This window comes from Micromys minutus (genome assembly GCF_963924665.1).
Source record: "Micromys minutus genome assembly, chromosome: 7".
In the NCBI taxonomy this organism is placed as follows: Eukaryota; Metazoa; Chordata; class Mammalia; order Rodentia; family Muridae; genus Micromys; species Micromys minutus.
In genome coordinates, this window is record NC_137976.1 from 57,572,721 (window position 1) to 57,585,400 (window position 12,680).

Genomic DNA, 12,680 nt, shown 5'->3' on the forward strand with positions numbered 1-12,680 from the left:
GGCACTGGTCTTTGCAGCTGTAAGACTGTATCCTATTGACAAGGTTGAGTTGGTGACTAAATGTGGGCTTTCACTCATAGCCAGTGGTGTTCATAACCTTCAGTCCCAGATAAGCAGGCTTTGCTAAAAGCAATCCATGGTTATCCTTAAAGTGTCTTCTAAACATTTTCAGAGAGCACAGGAGTTTTGTTTTTATTCTCCAAGCAAAGTCATCTTTTGCAAATACTTGTACTACATTGCCAATTGTATATGTATTTGAGCTGTAGTCTTTTTTTTTTTTCTAAGTGACTTACTGACAGGTATGAGTACTCTACAGCACTCTTACCTCAAATAGAAGTAGCTACTAAAATGTAGAAAAGCAATGTTAGTTCCATTTGACTTTAGAACGGGACATTTTATGTTGCCAAACATTTTGCATTTTAGAAAAATATTTAAGCTTAATATTGTAGCACACAATTTTAATCTACTACACAGAGGCAGGTTGATCCCTGAGGTGGCCAGACTGGTCTACAGATCAAGTTCCAGGACAGCCAGTGCTCCACAGAGAACCTATGCCTACACACATTGATGAGTTACTAAGATACATTGTTTAAAGTTATTTACATTTGACTCATCTAAGTTGAGCAATGAATTTCTATCTACATAAGCTCAACTAACAAGAGATACTGGTATTCATTTCTAACCATTCATTTTCTTTTTCAGCCCATCAGCGACTAGAACCAGCAACTCTGTCAGGGATTGTGGCGTTTATCCTTAGTCTTTTATGTGGAGCTCTGAATTTAATTCGAGGCTTTCATGCCATAGAAAGCCTCCTGCAGGTATTGTGCTATTTTTGCAGTTTCTGGTGACTGTGCCTATTCACTTTACTTGTTACAGAATTGATTTGAATTAGATTAGGTTTTAGTATAATCTACAGTTCAAGTTCCAAGTTTGACCTCAGAGCCGAGCCTTGTGGGCATGCCTGTAATCTTGGCCCATGGGAGACTGAAGCAGGAAGGTTACAGATTTAAGGCCAGCTGAAATCAGAGTGAGTTCCAGGCCAGCTTGGATTATACAATGAGACCCTGTCTCAAAACAAAAACACAAACACAAAAACAATACCCCCCCCCCCACAGTACTTCTGGTTGGCCCGTTCTTTTACTATCCATTCTTTTGGGGTGTTGTTGACTGTGGGAACATCAAGCTTTGTAGCATGGACCCTGAATTCTCAAAGCTTAAAGTTGACTTTGATAGGCAGAGGAGTCTAGGTGTAATAACTAGATTCTTAGAGCCAGGAGGAGAAGAGTTACTGTGATTCAGGAGAGCTGAGGAGAGAGCTGAGGAGTTTTGGAAGGAACAAGAGGCAGAGCAGAATGGAGCAGGAAGATAGTGTGTGTGGACACCACTTCTGTGTGTCTCAGTAAGCTCCGTTGCAGTTCCTTTTAGTAGTGGCCTTTTCAAACCTGAGTTGCCTGTTTATGGGGAGGCTCACTGGTTTCTTCAGATTCTTTATTTTCCAGGGTAGTTTCTTCCAGGGCCTTTAGCTAACAGACTATCTAACCTACTCTCTTCCTGTACTTCCTAAAATCTCTTTTCCTAAAAGTCCAGCACATTTGAGATCACACAGTTGTCCTTTCCTTTGTTTCCATTCACTGTCTGCCAAGAGTTCTTGACTGTAACCATTATAAATCAGATCTCTCCCTCTCTCTGACTTCTCTCTCTCTCTCTCTCTCTCTCTCTCTCTCTCTCTCTCTCTCTGTGTGTGTGTGTATGTGTGTGTGTGTGTGTGTGTGTGTGTGTATGTATTTGCGTGTGCGTGCGCTCTCTACACACTATTTATAAAAACCTGCTCACCAAGGTAGGTTCATGGTACCATTCTTACATGTCCTCTACGTACAGCCATCTAAAACCAAGAGAGCAGATGACATAGGTCTTAACATCATGGGTCCTAAAAGGAATGCATGGGGCTTCCCCTTGTCAGTTTCTCATCTAAACAGTTCCTCACAGGCAAAGCCCCTGCCTCCTCTCAGTCACTGGATGTTGCTGGTTATCATCCCTCTAGCTTCTTGTCCCACCCTGTGCCCTGCTAGGTTGGATTTATTCCAGTTTTCAGCCAGCCAAAGAAGCTGCCAACAAGAAGAAATGGGCAGTGTTGAAACTGCAGAGTGAAAAAGCTAATAAAACAGTCTTTAAACATTTTATTAAGGAAGAAAAAACATTTTATTGATATAATAGGAAAGAAAAGTGGAATAGTTATGTAAAAGTTAACTTTCTAGATAGAGTAGCCCTAGACAGAGAAAAGCTTGACTGTCACAAAGCCTTGTTTACATCCCGACTGAAGATCTGTGGAAGCTGTGGTCCAGATCTTAGCACCTATGAGTCAAAAGGTGCCTCTGAGGTGGTACCCTGGCTCCCTGTTGAGGGAGGCATAGACTTCCTTCATGCACTCAGTAATCATGGCCTCCCTCTTCTGGAACTGATTTTTTTCCTCCTTCCTCTTCTGGTTCATAAGGGAAGAACTGAAGGAAGCTTTTATATATACTGCAGCAGCCTTTCATGCTTTTGAAATGCTGCAACTGACTTGAGCTTTCCTTCTTGCTAATTGTACTGTGTTTTCCCTCTAGTCTGTAATACACTGTCTGATTGTGGTCAGAGGGTTTTAAGTTTCAGAAGCATGATCAGATTGAACTATTTGCTACTTAGATGTAATTGATTCTTTGTTCTGAGATCTCTCAGCTTGTTTATATTTTTAAAAGACAACCTTATAAACTATCTTTCTTAGACACAGATGCAGAGATCTTTAGCAGTATATTAAACCAAATCTAGTAATGAATAAAAATAATTATACAAGAACTGAGTGGAATTTATCCCAAGTGTATGCAATGCTGATTTAATAGTTGAAATCAATTACTGCTATCACTTCAATAGTCTAATTGAGAAATAACAATAGTCTAAAGGAGAAATATCATATGATCACATCAGTAGATGTAGAAAGGAATTTGACACAATCCAGAAAAGTCTTCATTCATGATAAACAAAAAACCCAACTACAACAACAGGAAAAACAGCTTAGAGCAAACCAGAAGTAGAGGGAAATTTCTTCACCTTAATAAGGAAAATCCATTCCAAATCTCAAGCAACAAGAAACTAGATTATCTTTCTCCTAAAATAGAAACAGAGTAAAGATGCTTTCACTTACCTCTCCTGTGTAAGCCCTGTGTACTGGAAATCCTAGCTGATGCAATAAAATAAAAAAAGGAAAAATATATATGGAAGGAAGAAATAAGTTTGCATATGGCACAGTTATCTATATGACCCAACCAAAAATTCCTAAGACTATTAAGTGATTGTAGTTACATAGCAAAATGGGAGATTGAACTGAACAGACATTATTTAAATTCCAGCCACAATTGAAATATAAAAGTTCTAAAAAAAAAAAAAGATGTGCTTATAAGTAAATCTAAGACACATACAGGACCAATATGAAGTAGATTAGAAACTCTGACCGAAGAAATTAAAGATTAAATAAACGGAGAATAATTCCACATTTCTAGAGGAAAACTCAATACTGTTGAAATGTTGGTTCTTTGTGTGCTGATGTGTAGGTTGAACACAGGCCCAGTTAACATTCCAGCAAGTTATTTTGTAGATTTAATAAAGTGATTGCAAAGTTTATATAGAAAGCAAACGACCCAATACGTAGAAAAAAACCCAAAGTTTTTATTCTGTATTCTCACTAACAAAACTCAAAATTTTACTTCTACACCAGATAAGTGGAGGTGTTCCATACCAAGCAGTTCTCAAGTGCCAGCTAAATGTTTTATAATTTTATTCTGTTCTAATACTGTCTTCTTAGAGTTAGGACAGAACTTACATGTTAAGGCTCAGTCTCATGGACCTGTCCTTAGTTGAGATGCCAATCCTATGGGGAGATTGTACTGATGAGCATCAGCTGGCTGGAAGAGTTTGTACAACTCCTTCATCTGGTACAGTCATTTGTTAGAATAGTCTCTGTACTCAGAAACTCATTTGGTGGCTAATTATAAAAGATATTTTAAAGGATGCAGATGAATAAAGAAGTATGTATGTAGTGAGAGGTTGGAATTATCTGGACATGAGTTTCTGTCCCAGTGGAGCTGAGTTTGTCATCCCCCTCACATGTTGAGATGTTCACCAACCTAGAAGTTCTGCAGACTCCATGGGTTAAAGATTTGGGGGAGGGTATGATTGTTATTGACTTCTCTCTCCTCCTGGAAGATTGGGGTGAAGGCAAAAACTCTAGCCATCTAACCATGGTCTTTTCTGGTATCTAGCACTGATCTAGGAGTCTTTCAAGAGCTGCTTCAGAACAAAAGCTGTCCTCCTTACACAGGAACTTCCAAGAGACGGGGGAATTCTGGTCAAGTCTTTCTATAGCTCAGGAAACCAATTTCATAAGTCTAAGGGGTTCTGTGACAGGACTAGTGCCAAAGATGAAAAGAATTTTGTAGCACCTTCATTTACAAGGGTTTTAGGAGCCCTGTCTTAGTGACAGACTATTTATTACTATTTCACTGCTGATGAAAGTAAAAGTTGAGCTTACAATTGCCCAACTTTAAGGTGTACTGTAAAGCCACAGTACCTAAGACAGTGTGATACTGGCAAAAGAATGAACAGCACATCATCACCATGACAGAATTGAGAGATTAGAGACAAACTTACATCCACATAGCTACCTGATCTTTAACAAAAGAGCAAAAGCAGGTCAATGAGAATGGACAGTAATTTTAACATGGTGCTGGAACAACAAGAAAGCTACATGCCAAGGAATGAATCTGTAGATATTATAAGCTGAATAAATAGGAATTTAGCGTGGGTCATAGACCTAAATGTAAAGAACAAAACTTAAAATTTGTACATTAAAAGAAGTAGCATAAGAGAACACTGGTTATGACCCTGGGGTCTGGAAATGAGGTATAACATCAAAAGTGTTGTGAAGGAAAAATATGTTGTTAAACATCACTACATATCAAAGTCTGTTCTGTAAAAAGCACTGTTAAGAGATGAAAAGAACCACAGGCTAGGAAAAGATCCTTGGAAACCTCCAGCCTTGACTGTAGGGCTGGAGAGATGGCTCCAGTTAAGAGTGCTTATCACTACTTCTCTTCCAGAGGACTCTAGTTCAGTTCCCAGTACCCATCTTGGGTGGCTTACAACCGTAACTTCAGCTCTAGGGAATCTGACACTCTTCTGGCCTCCAAGATTTCTCACACACTCATAATATACAATCAACTAACACATAAATAGGAAGAAATCTTTAAGGAGGAGAGAGGGTGATTCTAAAATACACCAAGAACTCTATAAACTTAAAACTAAGAATGCAGATCAACCTGTTAACAGTAATCAAAATATCAGTAGAAAACTTACCACTGAAGATACTGAAGATGACAGGCATGTGAAAAGAAGCTGGACATTGTATGTCATTAAAAACCTGCAAGTTTGGAGCTGGAGAGATGGCTCAGCAGTTAAGAGCACTTCCAGAGGTCCTGAGTTCAAATCCCAGCAACCATATGGTGGCTCACAACCATCTATAATGAGATCTGATGCCCTCTTCTGGTGTGTCTGAAGAAAGCTACAGTGATATATATATATATATATATTCTTGAGGAAAAAAAGCCAAACTGCAAGTTTAAAATATGCCACTGAACACCTTTTAAAATGTGCCCTGACACTTCTCAATGCTAATGAGGATACAGAACAAGGGAACCCTCATCAAGTGGGAGTGTAAGATGTTACAGCCAGTCTGGAAAACAGTTGAGCTGTTTCTCATAGAGCTAAACGGCTTTACTCTGTCATCTAGCAGTAGTGCTCTTAGGTATCTCTCAGCACATAAGTAGAACACTTTTTTCTATTGGATGTTCTCTGTATTTACAATTCAAGTATTATCCCCTTTCCACCAGTCCTATGCTCCTCCCCCTCCTCCTCCCATTGCCTCCATGAAGGTGCTTCCTCTCCCAACCTCCCTTTCCTACCTCAGCATTCCCCTACACTGGGAAAACGACCCTTTGCTGGACCAAATCCTCTCCTAGTAGAGCACTTTGAACATGTGAGTATTTATATCAACTTAATTATGATTTCACGGGAGCGGCTATGGGAAGTAAGTGGTGAATGGTAGTGACCCATACAGTAGATGACCATTCAGTGATAGAAGAGGTGGCCGTGAGTCACAAGAAGACACTGAGAACTCTAAAGTACATATGGCTAGCATGAAAAACTACCTCCTATACACTTTCTGCAAGAGGCAGACCTATAGACAGTAAGTTCTATAGTTATGCTGGGGCGGGAAATCTGAAGTTCTCGGGGCCATAAAATGGTGCTTTGTGACTTAGTGGCAGTGCTTGCCATTGTGCATTTGTCCAAACCACAGAGCCTGCAGCAGGAAGAGTGGAAAGTACTCTGTGGTACTGTGTCAATACTGGCTCAGCATTTGTGATGAGTGTACCACACCAATTCCAGTTGTAACTACAAACTAAGCCAGAAGATAGGGGATATATGATGACTCTCTAGTTTAATCTATTTTTAGTTGGGTCTGTGGAATACTCCTTTAATATAGCACCTGGAAAGCAGAGGCAGGGGAATTTCTCTGAGTTCCGGGCCTGTCAAGGCTACATAGTGAGACCATGTCTACACACACACACACACACACACACACAGTGTATTTTAAAAGCCAAGAGTAAAACAAGGACTTTTTCTTTGATCCAAGGAAAACTAGAAAGGGAGGCATGTTTTTACTCTGAGCTTTGATGTTCTCCAGTGAGGTGCAACTCTACTTGGCAGCAGTTAAAAGTTCAACCTGTTGAACCAAGGCTGCTCTTAAAAGCATAGATTAGGCTTCCTCTGCTAGTGGGGGTCTGAGCCTTGCCCCTTGCATAGGCCATGTGAGGACATTAATGTCCTAGTTAGAATGGAGTGTGGTTCAGAAATCTGATCTGTGTTTAAGGTCCATATATAAGTAAATTCTGTGCCATTTTGAGCGTGCTAGTGAAATACAGGTCAGGTTTATTGACCTTGTACACACTAACCCCTGCCAGCTTACTGCCCTTCCCCCATACACACATGCCAAGAATGGTCTGGTTGGATAACAGCATATTTTAATTTGTATAAACAAGCTCTGGAAGGATGGGAAAGTAATAAGCACGGGGAACTGGCAGATGGGGAACAGTGTCAGCAAAGCTTCACTAAGTGGCTCATCATAGATTGTTTTTACTTTGAGCCACATAAAATTGCTCATCAAGACAAGAGTGGGCTAGGAGTGTGACTGGGTGTTAATAGCTGTATCCTGACACTGTGAGAGCCCTTAGTCTAATCCTCAGCAAGAAAAACAGAAGGAAAATAGCATCTTTGGTTAATCCAATTAAATGGGTAGATTTTTCAAGTACCAAAAATTTAGAGACAGGTAAATCTTTATGTGAGACAATGACCAGAGGTTGGTCACTTTTTCTTTCCTTCAGAGTTATTGTTCACAGTTTATATGAGATGAAAAGTAAGGTTTTTTTTTTTCTTCACTAAGGCCTTTAGACTTGGTCCTAGTCTCCTCTGGTTTATCAGTGCATTTTGTGTTAGAAATAATCTCTTTAAATCATAAGTTAAATAGATCTTCCTAAAGCTTTATCTATAGAATTTTGTACAAATATTAAGAATTTTCTAAGTGGAATTATTTAGTTCTTGCTAGTGGAAGAGTTGAAAAAGTTGACTCAAAGCTTCCATATTTCTGTAATATTTGATTTGTAAGTGAAGGGTTTATTTGGTGGGTGTAGTGGCATATGCCTTTAGGATCTTTGTGAGTTCACGGTAAGGCTGATTTACATAAGTGAGTTCCAGATCAGCCAAGACTATATAGTGAGTTTCTTGTTTTAAAAGAAGGAAAAATAAGTAAAGAATTTATCTGGAAATTATAACTTTAATATAGTAGGTAATATATATTTTCTGATTGTGAATAGTACAGTATATAGGTACTAATTTAAAGTTTATAGTTTTGTAACTTTGATTTGTAAATACTCTGAATGGTTACATTTATCTTATAGAACGTTACTTTGTGCTTATGGCATGTATTACTCTGAAGGTTCACATGAATCAGAATTCTTGTATATTGTATAAGTATATGTATATTGTATATTGTTGTTAAAAGATTCCAGATAAATGTGCTGGTGAGATGGCTCTGTTGGTAAAGGCTCTTGCTACAGGTCTGGACACCTAGGATGGAAGGAGAGAACTGACTCTTGAAAGTTTTCTTTGACCTCCATCTGTTTGCTGAGGCATGTGTATGTGCATGCCTATATGTACATCTATACACACATGCAGATAGTGTGTAGAACATGAAAAAATAGGACTCCGAATAAGTTTGCTTATTATAGATTTGTAACTGCTACTTAGAGCGCTAAGGATTTATTATGTGTCACCAAAGTTTTTCTTTGTTGTCTCTATGTATATAAGTATGTATTTTTAAGTTAGTAAGTTTGATTTCATGTTCACAGTAATGTGTAAATTAGATTATTTGCACTTGCTTCTTATCTTTGTTCTGAGTTTAGAGATGTTAATAAGGTTGTTGTGAGTTGACACCTCAGGAATGTATAAGCTTTTATCACATTGTTTATATTGTATGGGTTCTTCTAAAGATCAATTTTAAAGTGATAATAATTAGGCTGATGCCAAAGCAGAGGTAGTTTTCATATGAAGTATTAGAAAATGAATCCTGTGACAACAGCAGAAATGCTGCCCTGGAAGTCAGGAGACCTGCCATCTCTTTGCCAGTAACTAGCTCAGTTGCAGATAGGACACTGTGGGTCTCATCTCACAGTGTGCAGGATGAAAGCTTAGACTCCACATGCCCAAGGACTATAAAACACCAGTGCCCTAAGGTTCTCAGACTTGAGAATTGTTTGGAATACTAACTACAAAGCAGAAATGATCTATTTCTGTTTTCCAAAGAAGGAATGAGTTAAGAAATAAAAAATACAGCTTGAGAATAAAGATTTAAGCACAGGTCAGACTGACTCTAAAAACATGCTTTAAGGTGTTATAAGAGATTTCAAATGGCAGTATAAGTTTAGGGGGAAAAAAACTATTGTTATAGGACCAGTAGTTAGGTCCTGCTATATGTTGAAAAGGCATACATTCTTTCACATATTTTGTGGTTGGTGTATTTATCGTCTGTGTTAGAAAGTGTTTGAGTCAACCAAAATACTAAAGAGCAGCATGCAAAAGTTTAGGTTCATTTCTTTGGGGATAGGGAGTGGAGAGAGGTAGAGAGAAAAGACCAGAAACACATGAAAAGGTTAATAAAAAATTTTTCCTTTATATAAGAACATGTGTCTCCTATGCCTAATCAGCAATGGATACAACCACTGTGTGTGTGTGTGTGTGTGTGTGTGTGTGTGTGTGTGTGTGTGTCTGTCTGTCTGTCTGTCTGTCTGTCTGTCTGTCTGTCTGTCTTTCCTGGAACTTACTCTGTAGACTAGGCTGGCCTTGAACTCAGAGATCTACCTGCCTCTGCCTCCCAAATGCTGAGATTAAAAGCATATCTCACCACTGCCCAGCTTAAACATAAACTGTAATAATCGGTAGAAAAAGGACTTAAAAAATAAGCACAAGTTTAATTCATGTCTTTGAGTTAAAAAGTATACAGGCTTCATGTTGATCTGCCTGCCTCTGAGGCAGAACTGGCCTGAGCATCCTAGGAAGAGTAATTGTTTCTGTTTCAAGATCTCACTAGGATAAGCCACTCTGCCATGTGGACTGTTCTGAACCCAATCAACTGCACTAAAGCAATTTGTTCTTTTTGTAGTATAACAATCCTTCCACCCTCATTGGCAGAGGCACATTTGGTGGCACCGGCTTGTAATCCCAGCATTTAGGAAGCTGAGCAAGCAGCTCAGCAAGCAGATTGAGTATTTGAGGCCAGCCTGTGATAGATAATGAGACCGTGTAGGAAAAAGAAAATTACTTTTTCTAGAATAAGAGGTCTAGTATAATATCCCTGCGTGGAAGAAGAACACGTGCTCCTCCTGCCTTGGTTCTTTGTACTGTTCATCCACACAGTGAAGGAAGTGCTGCTACTTCCTAGGAACAAAGGACAGCACATGGTCTCTGTTCACATAGGCTATGGCTGTTCTTCCTTACTGTTTTCTAGCATAGTGGCATTCTAACCAGGCCTGATCTTTATTTGGAGATTTAGCACACTCTAGTGGACAGTAGCTTTTCAGTCACCACGGTTTTATTTATCATGTCAAGTTACTTTATTAGGCAATCCATTTATGTGCTTCTGGGCAGTAAAGTTTGTCAGATTGTATTTAAGTGACTCTTATGAGCAGGAAGAACTTGGTCACTGCCAGAGTGGTGTGCATTTTTATGTGGCTTTACCAGGAAGAAGAGATTTTCTGTATTATGTGGAAGCTAGCTTTTCCTTGGTGCTTTTCATCTTCCCCAGGGATAGGTGAGGCCAAGACACAGAGAATTCATGTAGTTTCCCTCAACCTCCCATTCCCTGCCTTTTAAATGTATATTCTATATGTATGGGTGTTTTGTCTGCATGTGTCTGTGCACGACGTGCACCTGCCTGGAGTACATGAAGGTCAGGAAGGAAGCATTGGATCCCTGGAACTGGAGTTACAGACAGTTGTGAGTCACCATGTGGGTGCTAGGAATTGATCCCCTGTCCTCTAGAAAAGCAGTCAGGTCTTTTAACTGCTGAATCACATCTCCAGCATACCCCTCCCTCTGTCTTATCATGTGTTTTATATTTCTATTTTAAGGCTCATAGTTTTTTATACAACATTTTGTAAAATGTTTGAATGTGTATAAACATGAGCATATCCTATCCTGGTAGATTGTTTTTGGCTTTTGTTGTTGTTGTTAGCAAGTACTGCCAGCAAAAGGTAATTTTTATTTGTTTTTTTACAGAGTGACAGTGAGGATCTTAATTACATTATTGCATTTTTCCTTGGGACAGCAGCCTGCCTTTACCAGGTAGGTTTCCTCCCATTTGTAACAAATAGTTCCTCATTGCTGTCTGTTTCAGATGTCCAGTCTAATAATTGCCCATATATTTAAAATACATAAAAATGGTGTCTGGGTTATTTGCCTTTCCTATAATTTGAACCTCTGTTATTTTTGTAACCTACACTTCAGCATTCAATCTTGAGTTGTAGACAGATGTTCGCAGTGGACATCCTCTTAACCCTTTCTCTGTGGTGGGATATCAGGGGTGCCACGTCATGTGCCTGTGGCAGAAAGGCTACTTCTAAATTTTCTAGCCAGGATTTGTGTCAGAGGATTTGTGCTCTAGAGGAAGCCTTGAATAGAGTGTGGCACAGCAAAGTAATATTTTAGGATTTTTAAGTAGATATGACTTTTTAGTAGAGGCAAGTAGGATGGATTGTAAGCAGAAGGAAACCAGTTGGGAGATGATTCTAAAAATTCAGATGGAAAATAAAGGGAGCATAAACTGTGGCAATAACAGCAAGGTGGTGTAAGGAATGTTGCCACTGAGAAGGAACAATGTGTGGGATACTCGAGGAGGGGGCAGGTCCTTTTTTTTTTTCAATTTTATTGGATATTCTCTGTATTTACATTTTAAATGTTATACCCCCCAACTCACCTTCCTCCTCCCCTCAACTTGCTTCCATGAAGGTGCTCCCTCTCTCAATCACTCTCTCCACCTCATTTCCTTGGCTGGTTGATGATGATGTTCTTTCCATGAGGGCGCAAACCTTTCAGCTTTTTTAGTCCTTTCTCTAGCTCTTTCATTGGAGTTCCTGTGTTCAGTCTGATGTTTAGCTGCAAGCATCCTCATCTGTATCTATATGACTCTGAGAGAGCCTCTGAGGAGACATTCATGTCTGGTTCCTGCCAGTAAACACTTCTTGGCATCAGCAGTAGTGCTTGGGAGGGGGCAGGAGAGATAGGAAGGATGACCATGGCAGTGACCCAAACTCAGGAATAATTTTCTTACAACATAGGAGCAAACAGGGTCTATTGACTTAACCTTTATAAGTGGCATATTCCTTTGGCTTCTATGGGGAAAAAAGAAAAACATGTAGGAATATTTAAAGCTAGGTATGTACCTCCAACTACCCAAAAATTCAGTAGAACTCCTTGGGGAAATACTTTGACAGACACTTGAGGTTTACATAAACATACATTATATATTTTAGTCTTAGTGACTTCATTTAAAATCTTTAAATTTTCTTAGAGTCTTACTAAGTTTGACAGGTTTCATTAGGACAAATGACATTTTATGCAGGTAATGCGAAGCCATGTGTTTGTTAGTGGCACACAGTATGCTTCCGTTTGCACAGTGTTCTCTTGAGGGTTTCCCACTTTACTCCTACACCTGTCATACATGATCATTATCTCATTTGTACAAATGAGGGCAGAGGGACTCTCAGTCCTGTTCTGAGATGGCATAACCAGGAAAAGGAGGGAGCCAAGGCTAATGCTTCAGAGTTAGAGCCTCGTTCATTCCCCTATATCATGCTACCTCTGTGCCCAACCAAGGCAATAATCCTGTTTCTTTTTTAATTGTTCATACATGAGCCAGTACTCCAGCATCATTTCTATATTAGACTGTTTTCTTCCACTGAACTGCTTTTGCACCTCTATACAAACTCAGTCGGGTGTATTTTGTGAGACTATGTGGGTTCTGAATTATGGTGGTTTGGTCT

General features: G+C 39.3%; 1 protein-coding gene across 4 annotated transcripts in view; it reads left to right on the forward strand.

Annotated features, from left to right (window-relative positions):
* The window catches only part of SEC22A (SEC22 homolog A, vesicle trafficking protein), a 47,151-nt gene that overhangs the window by 30,495 nt on the left and 3,976 nt on the right, over positions 1 to 12,680 (forward strand). For 3 of the 4 annotated variants that reach the window (XM_080918865.1, XM_080918866.1, XM_080918867.1), the window contains exons 5-6: positions 703 to 818; positions 10,918 to 10,983. In XM_080918865.1, the coding sequence (XP_080774991.1) occupies positions 703 to 818; positions 10,918 to 10,983 (182 nt within the window). Of the gene's footprint in view, positions 1 to 702; positions 824 to 10,917; positions 10,984 to 12,680 lie in introns of all 4 variants that reach the window. The other variant, XM_080918868.1, reaches the window with a different exon arrangement.